The 20,107-nt window shown below is 32.4% G+C and overlaps 1 protein-coding gene across 2 annotated transcripts in view; it reads right to left on the bottom strand.

Annotated features, from left to right (window-relative positions):
• LOC100367405 (ARF GTPase-activating protein GIT2-like) overlaps positions 1–20,107 on the bottom strand; it is a 43,900-nt gene that overhangs the window by 10,718 nt on the left and 13,075 nt on the right. For both annotated transcript variants that reach the window (XM_085491033.1, XM_085491034.1), the window contains exons 2-8: positions 5,299–5,435; positions 3,923–4,035; positions 3,398–3,503; positions 2,729–2,815; positions 1,065–1,195; positions 774–868; positions 201–298 (exon numbers count right to left, since the gene is read on the bottom strand). In XM_085491033.1, the coding sequence (XP_085347159.1) occupies positions 201–298; positions 774–868; positions 1,065–1,195; positions 2,729–2,815; positions 3,398–3,503; positions 3,923–4,035; positions 5,299–5,435 (767 nt within the window). The remainder of the gene's footprint in view (positions 1–200; positions 299–773; positions 869–1,064; positions 1,196–2,728; positions 2,816–3,397; positions 3,504–3,922; positions 4,036–5,298; positions 5,436–20,107) is intronic.

Genomic DNA, 20,107 nt, shown 5'->3' with positions numbered 1-20,107 from the left:
CAAAGTACAGCAGGGAATCATAAATACGATAAAAACAAAAGTATCAAATCTGAACACACAATACCATAACATGGCTGTAAGACAAATAAATGTGAGGAATACAAACAAAAGAATTTCTGTTTTTGAACACAGATGGCTCCCTTCATCTGAAACACGAAGTAGACAGGATGGAGAAAAATCACAATATCCATGTTACTCACTGCTTGAAGTTTTGTTTTTGCTGCTTTGGCTAATTCTGATCGGTCAAGACTGCTGTCGGCCATCTCAGGAACGATAAAATGCTGACCTATCGAGTGGTCTACAATGAGACAAATAAACAAAGTAAACAGCATGATAATTATCACAATATAAATGAAATCCCTCCATGATGGTAACAGATGAGGCTGGTGGTTGTTTTGAGTGTACTGAAGCCAAATATCGAGTAAACGAAATGTATCCCATCCATTCAAATAATGACAGGATAAATTTACAATAGCACCGATTGTATTAACACTGTCGCCAGTGACATAATTTTGTAATGTCAAAGTGACTACGTTAAGTTAGCAAATGACCGATTGGGCGAAAAAAATGGTTAGGTGATTTATTTCAATGGTTCCTTGCACCTGACTAGCATACTTTTCAGGCTTTGAACCAGTATAGTAAAACTTATATTATCTGAACCATCGTGAAGACTGAAAAATTATACTTGGTTTAAAAGTTGGATTTCAAAAGTCGAGCAAAGCATAAGGAATAAATGTATACTAAAAACAGCATTATTTGTGAATTTATCGTACCTGGTTTTTTCCCACATAAATAATACGCTAGTCTGTCAGTAAGTTCATACTGACATTCAACTAAACGCTCTGCAAGGTCTAAATGACCTTCACTCCTACAACAAATTGAAAATATTGTTAAAATAAAAATGATTTCATAATCATCAAAGAATACATAAAATAGAAAGAATGTACCAATTCCCCCAACAGAGGGCGCTCTTCACCACCTGCATGCAGTGAAGGATCTTTCAATGCAAAATTTTGATGTGTGTTTAAAATGATGGAAAACTACAGGTGGTAAAATCGACTTACTTGGCATAATCTAATGGAGTTTTTCCGTTGACGTCAAAAGCGCCAGGGTCACCTCCGTACACTATTAGTAATTCTGCTTGTAGCATCTGCCCTGCTTTGGCTGCAACATGCAGTGGAGTATTGCCTTTATCCTGGAAATAACAAGAAAATTGAAAATTTAGTACAATCATGGGCATTGGCTGAAAAATATAAAGATTTACTTTTCAGCTTTATTTAAACAAATCATGAGAGAGGTTTCAACACAATATTGTTTATTTTATTTATTTTTTTACAAAATGAGAGAAGAAGACATGTGCTAGTATTTGGAGATGATATTTGCATATTAAATAGGTAATTTGCATGATAAACTAAACTCCATTTTTTTAAAATCAAATTAAATTTTAAAATTAAAATAACTAAATTACTAAAATTTGTGTTAATTACTCTGTGATGAAAACAATAATGCATGAAAAGAACTACTTTAACAATTAAATTTTTTTCTCTCTCTCTGAACAGCATTTCGACAAATCAAATGCATGTACCTTGACAGATAGGGATGTTATTCATATTCATAGCATCTTAGTATGAAAGCAAATATTTACAAGTTCACACCTAGACGTTAATGCGTCAACACGGAAAGAGACCATACATCATAAGCAACATGTACACACCAAGCGCCTCAGTTCAATTCATGTGAAATGTACAGCACTTCATAAAATAATATATTAAATATAGGTCAACTAATATCCTGTGATCGTATTCTTACTTACCATCCCAGACACAGACTGCATTAAAGATAATTTAAAACAACAGCTTTTCTATTTTTTTTGAATCAGGGTACAAAAATATTCCTGTTCCAGCATCATGCAGGTTATCAAAATCATATTATAAATTTACAGTTTTTTCCAGCCAGGCTTGCACAAATCACACATCGATTTTCTTTGAATTTCTGCTCAGTATTATGTCCTTATTCTATTTAGTTTATGATTTAAAAAATAACACTTTGATGTCAAGCATATCACAGTCACATTAGTGTAGACAGCTTTATTTCCAAATGCAATTTTGATTGAAAGCAGCAAAAATAAAATCTGTGAAAATTTGAAATACTAATTATAATTGAAATAAAGAAATTAATAGAGTTTAAAATACATAATTTAAATTTGATGTTTTTTGTATTGTTTTAAATTATTATTACAAATATACACGAATGTATGTCTTTTTGAAAATATGGGAAAATATTGAAAATAAGATTGACATGGCCACTTTTTTGGGGCATTTGCAAAAGGTATAAATCGATTACTCAGCAGAACATCAGTAATTTGGTTTAAGTTTAATTTTCCCAGTACATCAAGTTTTTAAAATGTTAAATAATTTAACATAACACCAACCTATTATTAACCAATAAATACATTGGCATGCCTTATGCATGGCTAATGCAAGCCTACTCCATGCTTGGTACACATGCTTGGTACAATCTTGTGCACATGCTTGGTCTGTCTGAGTGGCATGTGCTTACTTTTCCTGGTTTTTCATATTTTCCCCAAAAATGTTGATTGAAACAAATTGGCAAAGAAATATTATATTCATTTGGTCTAAAATTAACAAAGAAATTATAGAGGATTGACGATTCTGGGTGAAAAAGAAATTTACATCTCTTCAAATTTTTTTTTTTTTTTCATACTTACAGGATGAAAGAAGTTTGACTGAGCTCCAAGTGACAAGAGTCTAAGGCATGTTTCTACGTTGACTGTCCTCACACTGGAGTGTAATTGCTGTGAAGAGAAAACATAGATTATATAGGGCTAATACAATTTTGTCATGAAATTCTCAGAACTTTGCTTGCAGAATTTATTCCTTGCAACCAGTTATTTGAAATTCTGAGGAAAAAAAATTGGGTTACCCAAACTAATTTTTAAGAAATGGTATTTCAAAATGGCTGCCATAATACAGCTTCATAGTGAAAGCACAAAGGCATTGTTTCCATGGCAACAAGTTTTGGGCTCCCCCCTTTTTTTTACAGTTATTTGATGGTCCCTTCCCATCAGGGAATTTGTAGCACTTTTAAATTTTCTGCATTTTTTACAAGTTAGCTCTATCCTTTCTTAGGTCTAATACTGGAGATGATGCAACTATGGAATGTCAGACAGCATAAGAAAAAGATCACATTGAGATATGGTAGTGTAATGTCTGAAACAAGTTCACACTCAATCCGGATCTACTAGGAATAAACTCTTAATCTGACAGGTTCACAATTGACAGCAGATTCAAATAAATTTACTGAAATTGTAAAAAAAAAAAAATTGCATCAGAATTTTGGGCGAGAAGAAATGAAATTTAATAAAATGCAAGCTTACTTTGCTCAAATCTCTCGTCGTAACACCATCATCATCTTTTGTAGGCAGTCTGTGCACAAAATCTAGTCGCTGATATTTTGCACGAATGAATTCCGATTTGGTAGGGCTGAAAAAAAGTAGTGCAATCGATTCAGTTATAATTTAGAGGAAGACATTCAATTTTAAGTGAGAGTAAGGTTTATATTTTGCTGTGCCACAGTTGTAGAGTACCGGTAGAACATGTTGGAATTATGAGTTAAAAAAAAAATTAATGTTGTAGGTATTTAGCAAAAATATAAAATATGCAAATATTTTATGTTAAATTGCTCAAAAGTTTGGTGGTTTGGTCTTCAGTTATTACCGTGTTTGAGTGCTGCCATAATGATAATGAAATCCATTCCTGAGATATTTTGATTTTGATTTTAATAGTTTGCTAAATTCCTGCTAAATCATGCAAAATACTGATATATAGGCATAGGACCCATATCAAACACAGCATGGTGTGGCGACTATGTAATTTTCAGTTAATATGGAATTATGACTCACTGTATTGGATCAGAAGGAGACGGTTTTCTTTTGCCACTTTTCACTTGTGACGGGTCTAATAACGAATGTTCCCATATCGAATTGGCGCCACTACTGACTAACGTCTGTACCATCTAAAAAGAAAAAATTAAACGATTGAAATGCATACATTTATATAAATGATAAAACTCACCAAATGACAGGTGAAAATGAATTAATAAAACAGTTTTCAAGCAATACGATTATCAAAAATAATAATAAATATTACATTTACCGTATTTGTTTTATTAGTAACACATGTGCTTACATAAATGACAGATGTGTCTTTGGTAAAATAAGTCATATTTTACTGAATCAGGATACAAAAAATGTAATTTTAGGTTTACATGTGCTTCTATTGGAAATGTGTTTCTAATAGAGTAAATACTGTATATAGTCAGTCATTTTGAAAGAAATACACCTTACTGAACTTCACATAACAAGTACATTTATGCATAAAAAAGGGTGGACCAATCTCATTTTTTCCCACCTGTTTTGCCAGTGCAGAGTGCTCAATTTTGAAGAAATGTTGAAACCGGCAAATTATAAGTGCCAACAAATATTTAAAAAACAAAACAAAAAAAATCGCTTGGAATTAATTTTTGCTGAAGGAGCGATTCAGTAAAAATAGAATCCAGCAAATTTACTTTTTTCCTATGCTTTACATTCAACTCATCAAAAATTAGTGAAAATAATTACCATACAAAACACCAAACAATCTATTCAGCGAAAGTTAATTCCAGCTTGTAAAATACTACAAGCAGCCTGTCGGCTGAGATAGCTCCACTGTTAGCAATGCACATTTCCATTAAAGAACAGAAGATATTATTAGAAAATGAACAATATGTAGACTTGCTGTTTTCAACAAGAATTCAAAAATATCACTTTTCACCAAAAATGACAAAAATAATCATCAAAATTTGATAATTGAAGATATCACCACGAAATTAACAAATCTGAAAGAGGTCCACATGTATATGTAATATAAAAGCAATCAGATTCTCGTTTTTTAACAAGAAGTCGAATTTATCACTTTTTACCAAAAATTACAAAAATATTCACCAAAATTAGAGAATTGAAGATATCATCATGAAATGAACAAATCTAAGAGAGGTCTACCCAGGGTACATATACACCAAGTATCAAAGCATTCAGGCTTATAGTTTTCAAGAAGAAGTCGAAAAAGTAAAACATTGACACGGACGACGGTCAATCACTGATATGATAAGCTCCGCTCCACAAAGTCGACAGCTGAGCTAAAAATATGCATCAAAAAAAATGTTTAATACAAGTTATGCGTATGGAGCTGATATACAGTATGACTGGTGGAAAGATAAACCTATTTTCATGACACATACCTCTAATAGATTTCTTGGTGCTGGTGGGCCATTATGTAATGGTCTGACTTGGGATATATGCCTTCCCAGGCTTCGATGTACGCTACAACACTCGTCACATATCAACACACCGTGGTTAATGGAGGCCCATCCTGGATCTGTAAAATAAATGCACATAACATTATTACAACTCAATCTTCATAAGAAAATGTGCTTTGACCCATTCACCTCTACTGTCAGTTTTGTCTCCTTTCGCAATAATGGCCTGTTTACTAACTTTGTTATTCGAACCTGTCACCAAATTCTGTTGGCTTAATCTAAAAAAAGACAAAATCCAAAAAAAAATACAAGAAATATGTGAATATTTACAATGCCAAATTGCTGGGAAAAGATTTCTGGCTTGTTAATAATTTTGCATATATATACCGGTATATATATATAATTTATTTATGAATTAATAACAGAACCATATTTGAAAGCAAACATTTTAATGTGTACATGTATATGTTAGTTTTTACATTAAACTGCAAGTTTTTAAAATTCTATATTTGTTTTTATCAATATTGTAACAGGATTCACATATGTATGTTGATTTATTCAAACATTTTTCAAGACATCTGGCATTCTGTATCAATTTTAAATTCCTGATTTTTATATGGTCGCAAAAATCTTTTATGTCCATATTGCGTTTGAAATTCTGAATAGTTCATACTGGTATGTTTGTTTTTTTCCCAATATGGTTTTTATACATTTCTAAGCATATTTCTAATTTTCATGGTTTTTGTTGTTGTTCTTTTCCAAAAACTGTAATAAATTTGTATGAATACCCGCGGTAGTTAGCAACCAATACATAGCTTACAAACACACACATCTACCTTGTATCCTATAGTGTATACACACAAATGAACGATTTCTGTCAAAATTGACAACATTTTACAAAATAAAAAAAAAAACTGTTTTCTAAAATTTATATCAATTTCTGTAGACAATAGAAAATTATTTCCATTTGGTTCAAAATTAATAAAGAAATTATAGAAAACTACATAAAAATATGCAATATATCTCCCCAACATTTTGGCGGGAAAAAATATGGCCTTCAAAGTGTAAAGATCAAAGGACCATTGAATTGCATCAAATGACAATCAATTATTCCTGTTACGGCAGTCACAAGAAGTGCAGGAAAACACACCTTTTGAAAAAAACTCCAGACTTAATTAAATTATCTTTCCCCATCCTATTTCATGACGTATTACATTAAGATACGACCATTTTCTAAAGGAACTACGTAGGGTACATAAAACCATGATGTTTTGGACACGAGCAAGCTTCGACAATACAGACTTTACTATCGGTACAAAGCTTCCCATAACACAAAGGTCATTAGACTTCATTGTCTGAAACAAGCTTGCAACGATAAATTATCAAAGCAATTCACGTAAAAAAAATTCTGCCGCGAGGTCAAAAGTCACGGCTGCAATTAGGTTTACACTGGCGTTCCAGATTTACGAGCGACAGACACACAACACACCTTTGTTTTGCAAACAATGCTATGAGTCTTTTATCTGATATAGCTGCATCTTGGGAGGGCAGCACTAAACAAGCACCTCGAAATCATCATGAAAACCATTATTAGTATTCTAAGCCAGCACATGACAGTACATTTTTGTCATTTGTCGAGTATCTGTCTCTCTTTCTTTGCATATTTATTCCCTTGTCACCATAAATTAGACATTTTCTCCTTATACATTCTGGTAGTGTTCACTTAACGTTGATTCACAAATTGATCGTACTATTTATTATTTTGGAGACAGAAGTATATTTGCATGTTTTCCGTGTGTCTGAAGTTAGAATTCACAATCAGTATGCATGCGGAGAAAGTACAGACATGTAGCAAGACTTCTGATGAGTAGACCTTATTTATGATTGGCTGAAAGTAACCATGTGACAGATTTTGAGCAAAGTGCATCATGGGAAATATGCGAAAAATAGTTTCATATTAAAAGGTGATAAACAAGTGCTGTGTGCAGCTGTTCTCAACATAACATCTGAAAACCAGAGTTTGAAAAAAAAAATTCTGAATTACAAGACGCAAAAGCACGGTTGAATTAATAAAATCCTGCCTTGTAATCGTTCGGAATTATCGTGAGCAGCTCGGCACAGTAGACAATTCTGAGCATTGATTGGTTGAGTTTCTAACAAGCATTTGCTGTATTTATATGTACCATTGAAAACGTGGCACTTTTTTTTATCAAATCCTGAATCTGTAAGCTCTAATGACAACGATGGGATGTTTACTTTTTACAAACTGTAATCAGACATTTGAAAAATACTTCCTCTTTGTAGTTCAATGACCAACATTGTATAACAGATTCCAAGCAGCGTTGTGGTTGTTGTACCAGATTGACTGCTAGTTCCAGAATTCAGGTGTTGAATGCTGAAAAGGACTGACCCCCTACCCTCACAGCGTTTTCTTCAACAATGCACAAGTGTTGTGACTATGGAAATTTGCATACGAGGTGTTAATTGGGGTTAAATGCACCACAACACATGCTCCTCTGACGCCATTTTGTAAACATCATAAATTAGTGCACATAACAGCAAAAGAAGTCAAGAATTACCAAATTATTTATACCGGTACAAGGCAGAATATGTTAAGTTAAAAAAACAAAAAAAACAAGCTGCTTTCTGATTGGTCTGACTGTTAGTTGGGTAACCAATCAGGAACAATCTTGTAAGTAGCTTGGCAATTAAGCACTGAGCAACAATTGAAGACGTCATTTGAAATCGGTACAAGAAACGGGAGTTAAGAAATTGTAACAGGAATACTTTATTTTCGCTGGAATTAATTTTCGCTGAAAAAGCTTTTTGGACGTTTTATATGGAATATATTTTCACTGATTTTTGATGAGTTTATATAGAAATATAGAAAAAAATGTATATTCGCTGGATTTTATTTTCACTGAATCATCCTTTCAGCGAAAATAGCGAAAATAAATTCCAAGCGAAAATAAAGTATTCTACAGTAGTTGACGATGCATACTGCAGCAAGAATAAGAAAGATAGATTGGAATGGAATCCAGTGGCATGATATGGCATGTGTAGAATGAGAAGAAGACGTTTACTGACTGACATAGAAAATACTCAAAACCTGAATGTGTATTATCATCTATATCCCTAACTGTAATCCAAATACTACAGTAACAGGAATGGTTGTTGGAAGTACTGGTAACATAAGATGACAACATGAAAAGTAGGATTTTTAATTGTATATACTGTAAAGGGGGTAATTATTCACTGGGTTTTAATTTTGCTTATTTCGCTGACTGGAAAATGCGCTAAATTAAAACACAGTGAATATGTAAAATTTAGCATAGAACACATTATCTAAATGACGAAACCGTGAATTTAAAACCCACTGAATATGCCTGAAATGATAAATCAGTGAAATTTAAACAAAGTGAAAATTAGTCATTTTACAGTAAACAAGAACTATGAGGAGTGAAAAGCGATGAGAATATTAAACGTAGCTGTATTCTCATGTAAACATGGCTGAGCACATTGAACATGACATGTCAGTAAGATTTGAGCAATGACAAGAATATATATATTACAATCTGACATGATTTTTTAAAATATGTAATTATAAACAAAATTAATTGAAATATTAACTATAGTATAGTATAGTAATCTACTACTAATGAAGTAATTGCAAAAGAAAAATCCTGTTTAACTTTAAAAAATAGAAATCAAATATTAGTCACGAAAAAAAATGCTAGGATTAAAATTGCACAATATACACATGTAGGTCAATACTAGTATTCAACGTTTCAATGACAGGTACCTACATGTGAATAAAATGAACTGATAACGATGTCACACATGAATAAAAATTACAGAAAAAAAAATGATCAACGATAATCTCAGGTATCTACGATAAAACATCTTGACACGATGACATTTTACACGAACCGTTACAACAAAGGAGTGAGCTATAAGATGTAGATAATGTCCTTTTCACACTTCAATATATCATGATTTCTCTCTCTGCCACTTTCTTATTTCTATAGGGACGAAAATATCACAATTAAACGGACATGCACATTTTTATAAATATTTTTTAAATTGTCACAAATCATGTGATTTTATTTTGATTTTTTTATGAAAATTAAATTTTTCTTTGTTTTTTCTAATATTTTGATAAAAATCATTTGAACGAACCATTTTGTGATACTGTAAAATGACTAATTTTCACTGGGTTTAAATTTCGCTGATTATATTCAGTGGGTTTCACGATTTTATCATTTAGATAATGTGTTCTATGCTAAGTTTTACATATTCACTGGGTTTTAATTTAGCACATTTTCCAGTCAGCGAAATAAGCAAAATTAAAACCCTGTGAATAATTAACCCTTTTAAAGTAACATAAATATTTTTTTCTGGCTCATAATTTTTTTATAACATAGACTGAACAATTTTGGGATTAGGCGGGAAACATAATATGCAATTTACTTTTCTACCATTTGCGTAAAAGGATCACTCGACTAAATTCAGATCATTTTTAGAAGATTTTAATAGTAAACCCGCCCATTATTAGTCACAACACTACATTCATGACAGTCGTTTCTGCTCCCCGGCCATTTTCAAAATATAAGCCCTGCTTAGTTTGTATGCAAAACAAAATCCACATCTTTTTATACTTCCATGACACCTCTTTTCAATACTGCATCACCAACCAAATAAACATTGCACCCAATCTAAGTAACATCACCACTATAGAACTCAGATCAGTTCATGTATGATTAGATTTGATATACTGTAAAATACTTTATTATTACATTTGTACATGGAATTAAACGGAATGATTTAGTGAAAATAAAATTCAGCGAATATACATTTTTCCCCCTATATTTTCCGTTCAAAATCAGTAAAAATAAATTCCATGAAAACACCTAAATAGTCTTTTCAGTGAGAATGATTTCCAGCTAAAATAAAGTATTTTACAGTAATAGTACCTTGGCAGTCTTAGGTCTTTCACCTAGCAACAGCTGTTACTAAACTGTTACAGAACAATATTATCTTTTGTAGGTTTCGGTCGCGATTAGAAAGCCTGTCACAGGGGCATCAAGACGGTCAGATGCATTTTATTTCAAAACAACATTAAAAATATGCTTCAAAATGTTATAAATACATGTACATGTGTATCAGAATTAGCAAGTAAACATTTGAAACTAAAGACATACTAATCTAAGATAATGAGCAACGAGTCTATTGCCATACAACAAATATGGGAAATCTCACAAAAACTGGCAATTTTTTTCCAGAACTCCTTGCAATCAACAACTTTTTGACATTTTTTTGTTTACAAAAGTACAAAGAACATGCTTGTATTTTTTTTTATATTTGGTCGCTGTTTTTTCATTTTTATATTAACAAATGCTTCAAGTATGTAAAGACGACTTTATGTCTTTTATTTATAGAAGTATCAATTGAGATAAAATTTTGGAGATCAAGATGAATGCCCAGGATGACACAATCTGTGACAAGAATGGGGAACAATACTACACTGGTTTTAATCGTGTTTCAATCGCTAATGAGAAATGAACACAATATACATACATTTCAAGTACATGTGTAATAACTTTATCATTTTTTTCACCCAGAATTAGCTTACATTGTATGGGAATGGGAATCAAAACACAATACATGTATTTAAAAACAACTGTATCAATGAGCGTTATCATGTTGGCAAGATATTAATCACATAATGCCTTGATTACTGTGAGGACAACCTTGAACTTGTGTGCACTTTCTGAGCCCCAGTGTGAGCATCAACAAAGTTTTCATAACAGAGTGATAAACTATGGCCTAGCTTCAGAATAGGATACTCTATGACCTCAAATGACCTTAAAAAGTATGCAGCTAACAGGTTTAAAGTTAAACTACTTTTATGTTGTATACAAAGACCCTTGGTGACAAGTGCATTCCAATAACAGACCCTGCTTGATTAATAAAGTTACTTATTAATTTCAAAGATAAACAATGACTCAAAATTACAAACATGAACAGGTCTGATTTTACTATAGTGGTATGATATTACATATAGAACAAACACCCCTTATTGATGTTTGAATAATAAATAAATTGCCTACAATTTTAGTAAAGTCCAGTGGTCACCTGCCGCATCCTGTTCTTCTGTTCAATAGAAGACCCATAGGGATGTAAACAACAAAAGAAAAACACATTGTTGGCACAGAATTTGAAAACGTGTTGCTAGGCGACCACTCAGTTTCAACAAACCAGATTATGCCAAATTATAGAGAATATATAATTCCTATACTGTATAAAGTTGACAGAAAACATGCATACAGATTCTCAAATTTTAAGTGTTTAGAATTCTCACAAATCTCGCTTTAATTAACAAAATATTCAGGGCTATTGTACTAACCACAATTCTGCTACCCCCGAGTCCAAATACTAGGGTTGACGGATAACAATAATCCTGAATTTTGAACAAAATAGACTTAGTATTTTCATGAAATTTGTGCTAACCACACCCCTGTTCTTTTAAATGAAACAACTAAATTATCATAAACTCCACACACACAATTTTACTAACAATCAAACAAAATTATTTATTTTGGGATTTTTAATTCAAATAAAGGTACCTATTTTTTTCAAATGTCAACTTGCCACCATAAAGGTCTGAGGCTGCCTCTAAAGATTGATCGCTCCATGCAGAATGGCATGATAGATTATACAACACTTGAGGGGGTGCTTAATTTAATTAACAAAATACAAAACTACAAATCAATTGAGTGCTAATCAAGTTGACTTCATTAATCAGCTTACTTGATTTACCTTTGTAACTCAATAAATATAGTATCAAACAGTACACATATAAATCAGAAAGTGGATAATGTCGGCTTGACATCATTATAATGTACAAGCAAGCATACAAAGTATTCATGTATCTCTGACTACTGATATTCATAAGTTTTCGGCAAAAAATCACTGGTTTTAAATCTTTATCAAAAATATATAGATTTCATTTTTATAAACTGTTTTTAGTAACATTATTTGATTCAAACTAAATTTATGATGGATCTTTAGAATTCATTTTGTATAGAAATTTAAAATATAGCAAAGCAAATAGCCTGACAAGGTTGTGTGAGGTGCGCCCTCAGCGATGCTCCAAACTCAACACACGCCTGACAGAACGATGTAGTTTGTCACGTCTCCCAACGATTTTTTTGTCGTACTAATCAAAATGCAGGAACATTAGATAGACAGCCGTCAAAGAGTAACCATTCACCATACATTATTCTGTCAGGCGATAGTGGGGTCTGATGTCATTCGGCCAGCGAGGGTGCCACTCACGCATCAGTGACACAAAATTCTTTAGAATTAAATGGGTGTTCTTAAGGATCTAATGGATTTGAAAGTTTTTTGTTTTTTTTTAAGTTTTTTTAAATATTTTTTGTGCCAGGCGACAGTTCTGGACATTAAGTGTCACTGTTGTCTCATTTTTTTTGTATGTGCAAATTGCAAGTGCTAGTGCTGACACATAGTGCATTTTGATACAGAAGTCATATACATGTTTGGGACTACATGACAGGGCTGTGTGGCCATCTCTCTGTCAAATGGCATGTTTTTTAATGCGCTATCCTGGCGTCAACCAGGCTCGGTCGAACACAAGCACCTGCGGACCTTCATCAAGGTTCCCCCAAAGTCGCATTCGTTAGTGAAAGAATCTCGGCCAGTGGAATTGGCCTTCCCATTGAGTCTGTGGCACACTCATCCAGGGTAGGGGTCGACCCTTGGATGTTCAGCCTAAGGTAGGATTTGAACTCGGGTCTACCGATCATGAGTCGATGCGACAACCACTATGCTACCAGTGATCGGTGAAAGTTTTAACCGGATTTGAAAGTTTTAATGCCCTGTTGGTTCTTTGTAACAGAATCAATATTTTGGCATTCCTACCAAGATAGCATTATATCCTATAAATACTGTAGAGTAATTTATTTTCGCTTGGAATTTATTTTCGCCATTTTCGCTGAAGGGATGATTCCGTGAAAATAAAATCCAGCAAATATACTTTTTTTCCTGTATTTCACATTCAACTCATCAAAAATCAATGAAAATAAATTCCAAGCAAAACGCCTAAAAAGCCTTTTCAGCGACAATTAATTCCAGCGAAAATAAAGTATTCCACAGTATTTTAGAAAAACTTAATGGTGGTGTAAGCCCTGTATTTAATGGTGATAGAAATAAATTCTAATACATTGTACTGTAGATACAAGAATCTGAAAAGGAAAAGAAAATTTAAATACATACTCAGATCAAACATGTGCGTACTAATGTACGTATGTTTTGATACTGCCATTTAGGCCGCAGATTATATGAGCCAGTCATCATTACAAATGCATAAACAGAACACAAAATATAATTAATTTCTATTTTCTAAAATAGAGTGTTCTGCATCAAAACAACTTTCTGTTAAAAGCTATAATTTTCAGTAAAAACAACATATGGGTGTTTGTGCGCCCAATGGCAGGAGATCATTTGCCTGACGATGTTAGACACAAACGCACAAATTCTGACTGTGATATTTTGATTACATGGTTCTCAGATGAATTTTAGTCTCCATAACAACCACTTAACATCACCAAACTTGTGTAAATAGTGCATCTTGAACATGCATCTCCTGTATGGCAATAACAAGTGGAAACAGTCAATGCACACTTCACTGGAGAAACAAATTACTGTAAAAAACTTTATTTTAGCTGGAATTAATTTTTGCTGAAAAGACTTTTTGGGTGTTTTGTATGGAATTTATTTTCATTGATTTTTGACGAGTTGAATGTAAAATATAGAAAAAAGGTATATTCGCTGGATTTTATTTTCACTGAATCATTCCTTCAGCGAAAATTAATTCCAAGCGAAAATAAAGTATTCTACCGTATCCCAGATGTTCTTATTCCGTCCAAATCATGCATCAAATTTGAGTGAAAGTGAAGGCATGCAATAAAATACAAAACAAAATACTGTTCTCTCCATATGGCCCTTATTTACCAGTATACTGCATCAATTCAGTTCCCAAAAAAATATGTTTTTATTTCACTAAAATTGCATTTCACTCCAATTACGGAGAGCTGCTTCTAAAAATTATTCCAACACATCATGAACACTTCATGATTTATTTACAAGCAGTCTTTGTAGTTGCTCCCAGTGCTCATTTCTGAATACAAATTTGAATAAACATTTTCTACAACTCAAAACTGTCACTCCAGGGATCCGGGGAATGTGAAACTTTTGAAAAAATTGAGAAACCCGACCTTGATCATTCTATAGACTTTAATTAGATAATGTGTCTAAGGTCCTAAGAGACTTGACAGAGAATTGTTGCATAATGGCAGAATAAGCGCAGATCTATGGATTGTTGAAGTCTATGTATGACAACAGTATCATTAGCGTCTGCTTATGCGACTTTGTGAGATAACAAATTTACTACTGCATTGATTTTTTTTTTTAAGTCAGCCGTTTCGCATCCACTCACTGATGAAGTAACACTAAGGGATGATTGTTATCATGCAGCAACATTTTAATTTTGGGTATTAAAACAAATAATGTATTTTTGCATGCGTTTTATGCGTCACATGCAACTCATATCGAACATGAAACATCCTATCGTAACCGCATGATGTTAAATTATACATACTGAGAGTACATGTAATGGTAAGTTTAAATTTTTGAGCTCCATTTACAAAAAAATAAATACAACCTAGATAATTTTTTTCAGATTTTTGTTAAAATTACCATCAAGACCAAAAACTAAAAAAAATTATGTTTATTTGGTGAAAAATTCTCAAAAAAAAATACAGAAATGTACATAAAAATTGGCAAAATGTTGGATCGAAAATTTTCTTTTCTTTTCATCGCAAATTCACAAAAAAAAATTATGTTTATAGCACAATTATTTAGAAGATTAGGACAAAAATAGACAAATTTTGTGAGTAAAAACTGAAAATTTACAAAAATGTTGTCTGTTGGCTCTAAAATTACAGTTCATTTTCAGAAATATTGATTATTGAAAGAAATTAAGAACAAGCAGCCTGTCGGCTGAGATAGCTCCGCTGTTTGCAATGCACATTTTGATTAAAGAACAGAAGATATCATTAGAAAATGAACAATATGTATAGTATCAAAGCAATGGGACTCACTTTTCACCAACAATGCCAAAAATAACCATCAAAATTAGATAATTGAAAATATCACCACGAAATTAACAAATCTGAAAGAGGTCCACATGTAGTACCTATATATGTAATATCAAAGCAATTGGACTTGCGGTTTTTAACAAGTCGAAAATATCACTTTTTATCAAAAATGACAAAAATATTCACCAAAATTAGAGAATTGAAGATATCAACATGAAATGAACAAACCTAAGAGAGGTCTATCTAAGGTATATATACACAAAGTATCAAAGCATTCAGGCTTGTAGTTTTCAAGAAGAAGTCGAAAAAGTAAAACATTGACACGAACGACGACGACGGACAATCACTCATATGATAAGCTCCGCTCGACAAAATCGACAGCAGAGCTAAAAAAGTGCAGGAAAAATTTGGGCGAGAAAGTCCAGTGGTGAAAATGTTAACATTCAGACAGTATATTAGGAAATAGCAATCAACAACTCAAATTAATCAAATATTCAAAATAAAACTTATTGTTTTTATAATATAATAATCACAGTAAGAATTATGACTTAAGAGAAAAATTTACAAAATTTTTTTAATTTTTTCATATATCAATTTTGTGCGATCTACTCAATGTGACCATTGGAGATAATAAACACCCACCTAAATCAAGCATTTTTCATCTAATTCCTTGCACACTCTGAGTAGCTTGACTTTTCAGAAACCCGCTGACAAGTTGATTTTGACTCGCTAATCAGTAGAAGGTCAGAATAACAGAGTTAAATGGCCTATTAGGAAGCATAAAGGGTTAGAAAACCATGACAACTGATGTCATTAAGAAAAGTGAGCGCAAAACCCTAAAATGCGGTCTACCATCATTCTCAGACAGAATCAGCTCGAAATGTTAATGAATAAAAGCAAATGTCAAATGATCAAAGTTGGTTATTACATTCGGCTCCATAAGAGCTGATATTTAAGGTCATTTTTGTTCCATTAAAAAAATGAAACAAAAACTAAGAAAAGATAAATATTTGCATAGAGTAATGTTTACCCTATTAGTTAACCAAATTTTAATTCAGTGAATCAATTAATTAACTTATTTATTACAAAACTATGCTTTTTAGCAATCTACTTCTTTCATGTTAACGATACAAAACAGCTACATTACCAGTATATATGTATATATCAGATATTACGACAAGTTACAAAACTCTGACAGACAAATGATTTACGTTTTTCGTGAAATAATCAAAAAATGCACGTCAGCAAGGAGAAGTGGTTAAATGCAACTCTACATGCAATGTAATTCACTTTAAAATGCTTTTATTTTAACAACGGCATCAGTCATTTGTATCATAAACAGACTGTAGCCTGGAGGGGGGTTTGTATCTTAACCTAGTGATCGCAAGGAATTACATGCATTACATGCAAAGGGAAAGACCGATAAAAATACAGAGGGAAAAGTGCTATTCAGAAATGGAAGTCTAACACCTAATGTATCTAAGGAAAAGACCAATAAAAATATTGAGGAAAATTGCTAATCAGAAATGGAAGTCAAACACACATGGTATCTAAGGAAAAGACCAAGAAAAATATTGAGGGAAATTTGATATTCAGAAATGTAAGTCTAACACATTATTATATTGACATAATGTATCTAAGGGAAAGACCAATAAAAAATATTGAGGAAAATTGCTACTCAGAAATGGAAGTCAAACACACATGGTATCTAAGGAAAAGACCAATAAAAATGCAGAGGGAAATTTGATATTCAGAAATGTAAGTTTAAACACATAATGTATCTAAGGGAAAGACCAATAAAAATATTGAGGAAAATTGCTACTCAGAAATGGAAGTCTAACATACAACGTATCTAAGGGAAAGACCAATAAAAATGCAGAGGGAAAATTGCTATTCAGAAATATAAGTCTAACACATAATGTATCTAAGGGAAAGACCAATAAAAATATTGAGGAAAATTGCTACTCAGAAATGTAAGTCTAACACACAATGTATCTAAGGGAAAGACCAATAAATATGAAAACTGTTATTCAAATATAGAAGAATGAACGTACAAGTACTTAATTGAGGGAAAGACCAATAAATATCTAGAGACGATTTGCAGGACATAAACCATGAGATCTGTTTTGAAATCAATTTAGAAATGTCTGTGTCTGTATAAATTTAGTAATCATCCTTTCCCACCCCTTCTACTAATGCTACCAATCTATTAATGGATTCTTGATTGCCAAAGATGCTTCTTGTTTTCTAGCAAAGTAGATCAGACCATTAGGATCTAAATGTGGAAGGTTATGATCAGATTTAGTGATACTCCTCTACGCTAACATTTGATCTACGAATGACCTAAACAAAATCCCAATTGTTATTTTATGGATAAACATACTACACAAGTTTAATTTTTAATGCGCTGTGGGTATACACGGGCGTTGTGATTGTTTTAATTAAAGCTAAAAATAGAAAGTGCTTCCAAGCAAGTGCTGCAATTGTAGACCACTGAAAAGCGAGGATTTTCAATAATTCTGAAATTGAACCCTAAACAGTCAATTTAAGTCAATTTTCAGATTTTTACTCAAAAAATTGGGCTATTTTTGTTCCAATATTCTGAAGAAAAGTGCAGACTATAAATGGAACGCTATTTTGTGAATTTGTGATGAAAAGATGAAACAGGTGTTGCAAAGGTTAAATATTTTCTATTACCTTACAAGGCATATGCAGAACTGCTGTACTGACTCCATTAATGGTGTATGTGATTACGTACATGTACATAATATAGATGCATTTACAGACAAAATAAGTCATAATAATTCAATAGGCAGTAAATGCAATTTGTAATTTATGTATTCTTCTATTAGAGATGTGATTGTATTAAGATTAAATACAGCACATGCATATTCTCTACACCAGCTACCCAAAATGACTTTATGCTTGACCCCTGTGCAGGTTGACCTATGACCCACATATCCACAACTACCAGATCAACACAGAAAAAAAATTTAGTTTCAGTCTTGGAAAAACATTTTGAATTTCTTTTGGTATATTCACAAAACATGTTCTGCTCCATTCCATATTTAATTTACTTTATATAAAAATCACATTAAAATGAAATCAAGCATAATAATAAGATTGAAAAAAAATCTGATTAGGATACTGATTGATAATGATATTGACATAAATGTTTTGTGAACTGTGAAAAACTTTTATTTTAAATTTATTGACTATATTTAAAAATTATAAAACAATTGTGACAGCTTTGGTAACAACTTTCAATACAGCAATAACATTTTATTCAAATTATTTCAGAAATGTTTTTTTTTTTTAAATTTTTACCGCCATTTGATATATTGAGGGATAAGTTTTCATGTTGATACTTACGATTTGATACGTTATAAACCGTATTATTATGCAACCTTCTTAGACGTGATAAGCAGACTATATTTCACTCCATATCTTTCGCTGTCAGTGATGGCGATAACAAACACACACACATGAACATGAAAAATCAGGTCACTACAACTAGATGTCATTTATACGATAACCAACTTGCTGAAAGATTAAACCACTTGCTCAGCTTACAGCGATGTTACAATTTATGGAAAATGTTGAGTTGCCTGATGTGGCAAAATGGTTAGAATTTTTGTGCGGTAATAGGGAGAGAGTGAGTTTGATTTTCATCACCGGCTGCCGTTGCACTAAGCAGAAAAGGCTGCCTGCATTCGTGGTTGAAAGAAAAGCATCCAGTTAGAGAGGGATGTATCCACCCCCAAATAGAAGAATTATATGAACAAAAATCAAAGCAACCTAGTTTTATCAACAATTTTGAGTGAAAAAGCCAATTTGTATGTTATATCATCATGAAATGAATTCTAACATGCTGAAAATCGTGTCAATTGGTTCAGTGGTTTTCGAGAAGAAGTTGTTAACAGACAGACGCTACATGGCTTAATAAACAGTGACATCACAATGCATTTATAATCTTACATAATTGTGGGTATTGATCCAACCTTTTTCTTTAATAAATAAATATGAATGGGAAACTGCACAATAAATAGCAATCTTGAGACCAGGTAACCATGATCTGATTCCATTGAAATATATTTGCACATGTCATGGTACAGGAATATGAAAGCCTTGGACGCTTATACCTGTAAATGTCCGCCTGTCAATCCAACATTAAGTTTTCACAGCTCAATGTTTATAAATCTCAGGGTGCCAGTCTAGCTGTAAACGTAGGAATATTATACATTGTATTTATCTTTAGGCCATGTACAGTTCTAATCCTCTTTGATCTCATAATACTAGGCGGATACAAGTCTGATCAAGGATTACATTTAAGGTGTCATATTTCGATGAATTCCAGAAATAGAAATTTCAAATTTTTAGCTGTTGAAATAGTAACGATGATGTAATACATTAAAGTACCTACAATGAAGGGAGAGGGGGAGGGGGGATATTCAGTACTATTGTACACTGGTTTGAAAAGTACCACTTAAAATAATCTGTTACTCAAAGGATCAATTTACATTTTTTTTTTATGTATTACTTTCTATTCCATCGGATATTTCAAACTATTACGACAATACAGTGGCTGTGACATGTGGATTTTATTTGAGTGC

Source organism: Saccoglossus kowalevskii, chromosome 16 (genome assembly GCF_978046115.1).
Source record: "Saccoglossus kowalevskii chromosome 16, keSacKowa6.1, whole genome shotgun sequence".
NCBI classification, from domain to species: Eukaryota; Metazoa; Hemichordata; class Enteropneusta; family Harrimaniidae; genus Saccoglossus; species Saccoglossus kowalevskii.
The sequence above is the reverse complement of the archived record's forward strand: the minus strand, read 5'-3'. Positions and strand labels throughout refer to the sequence as shown.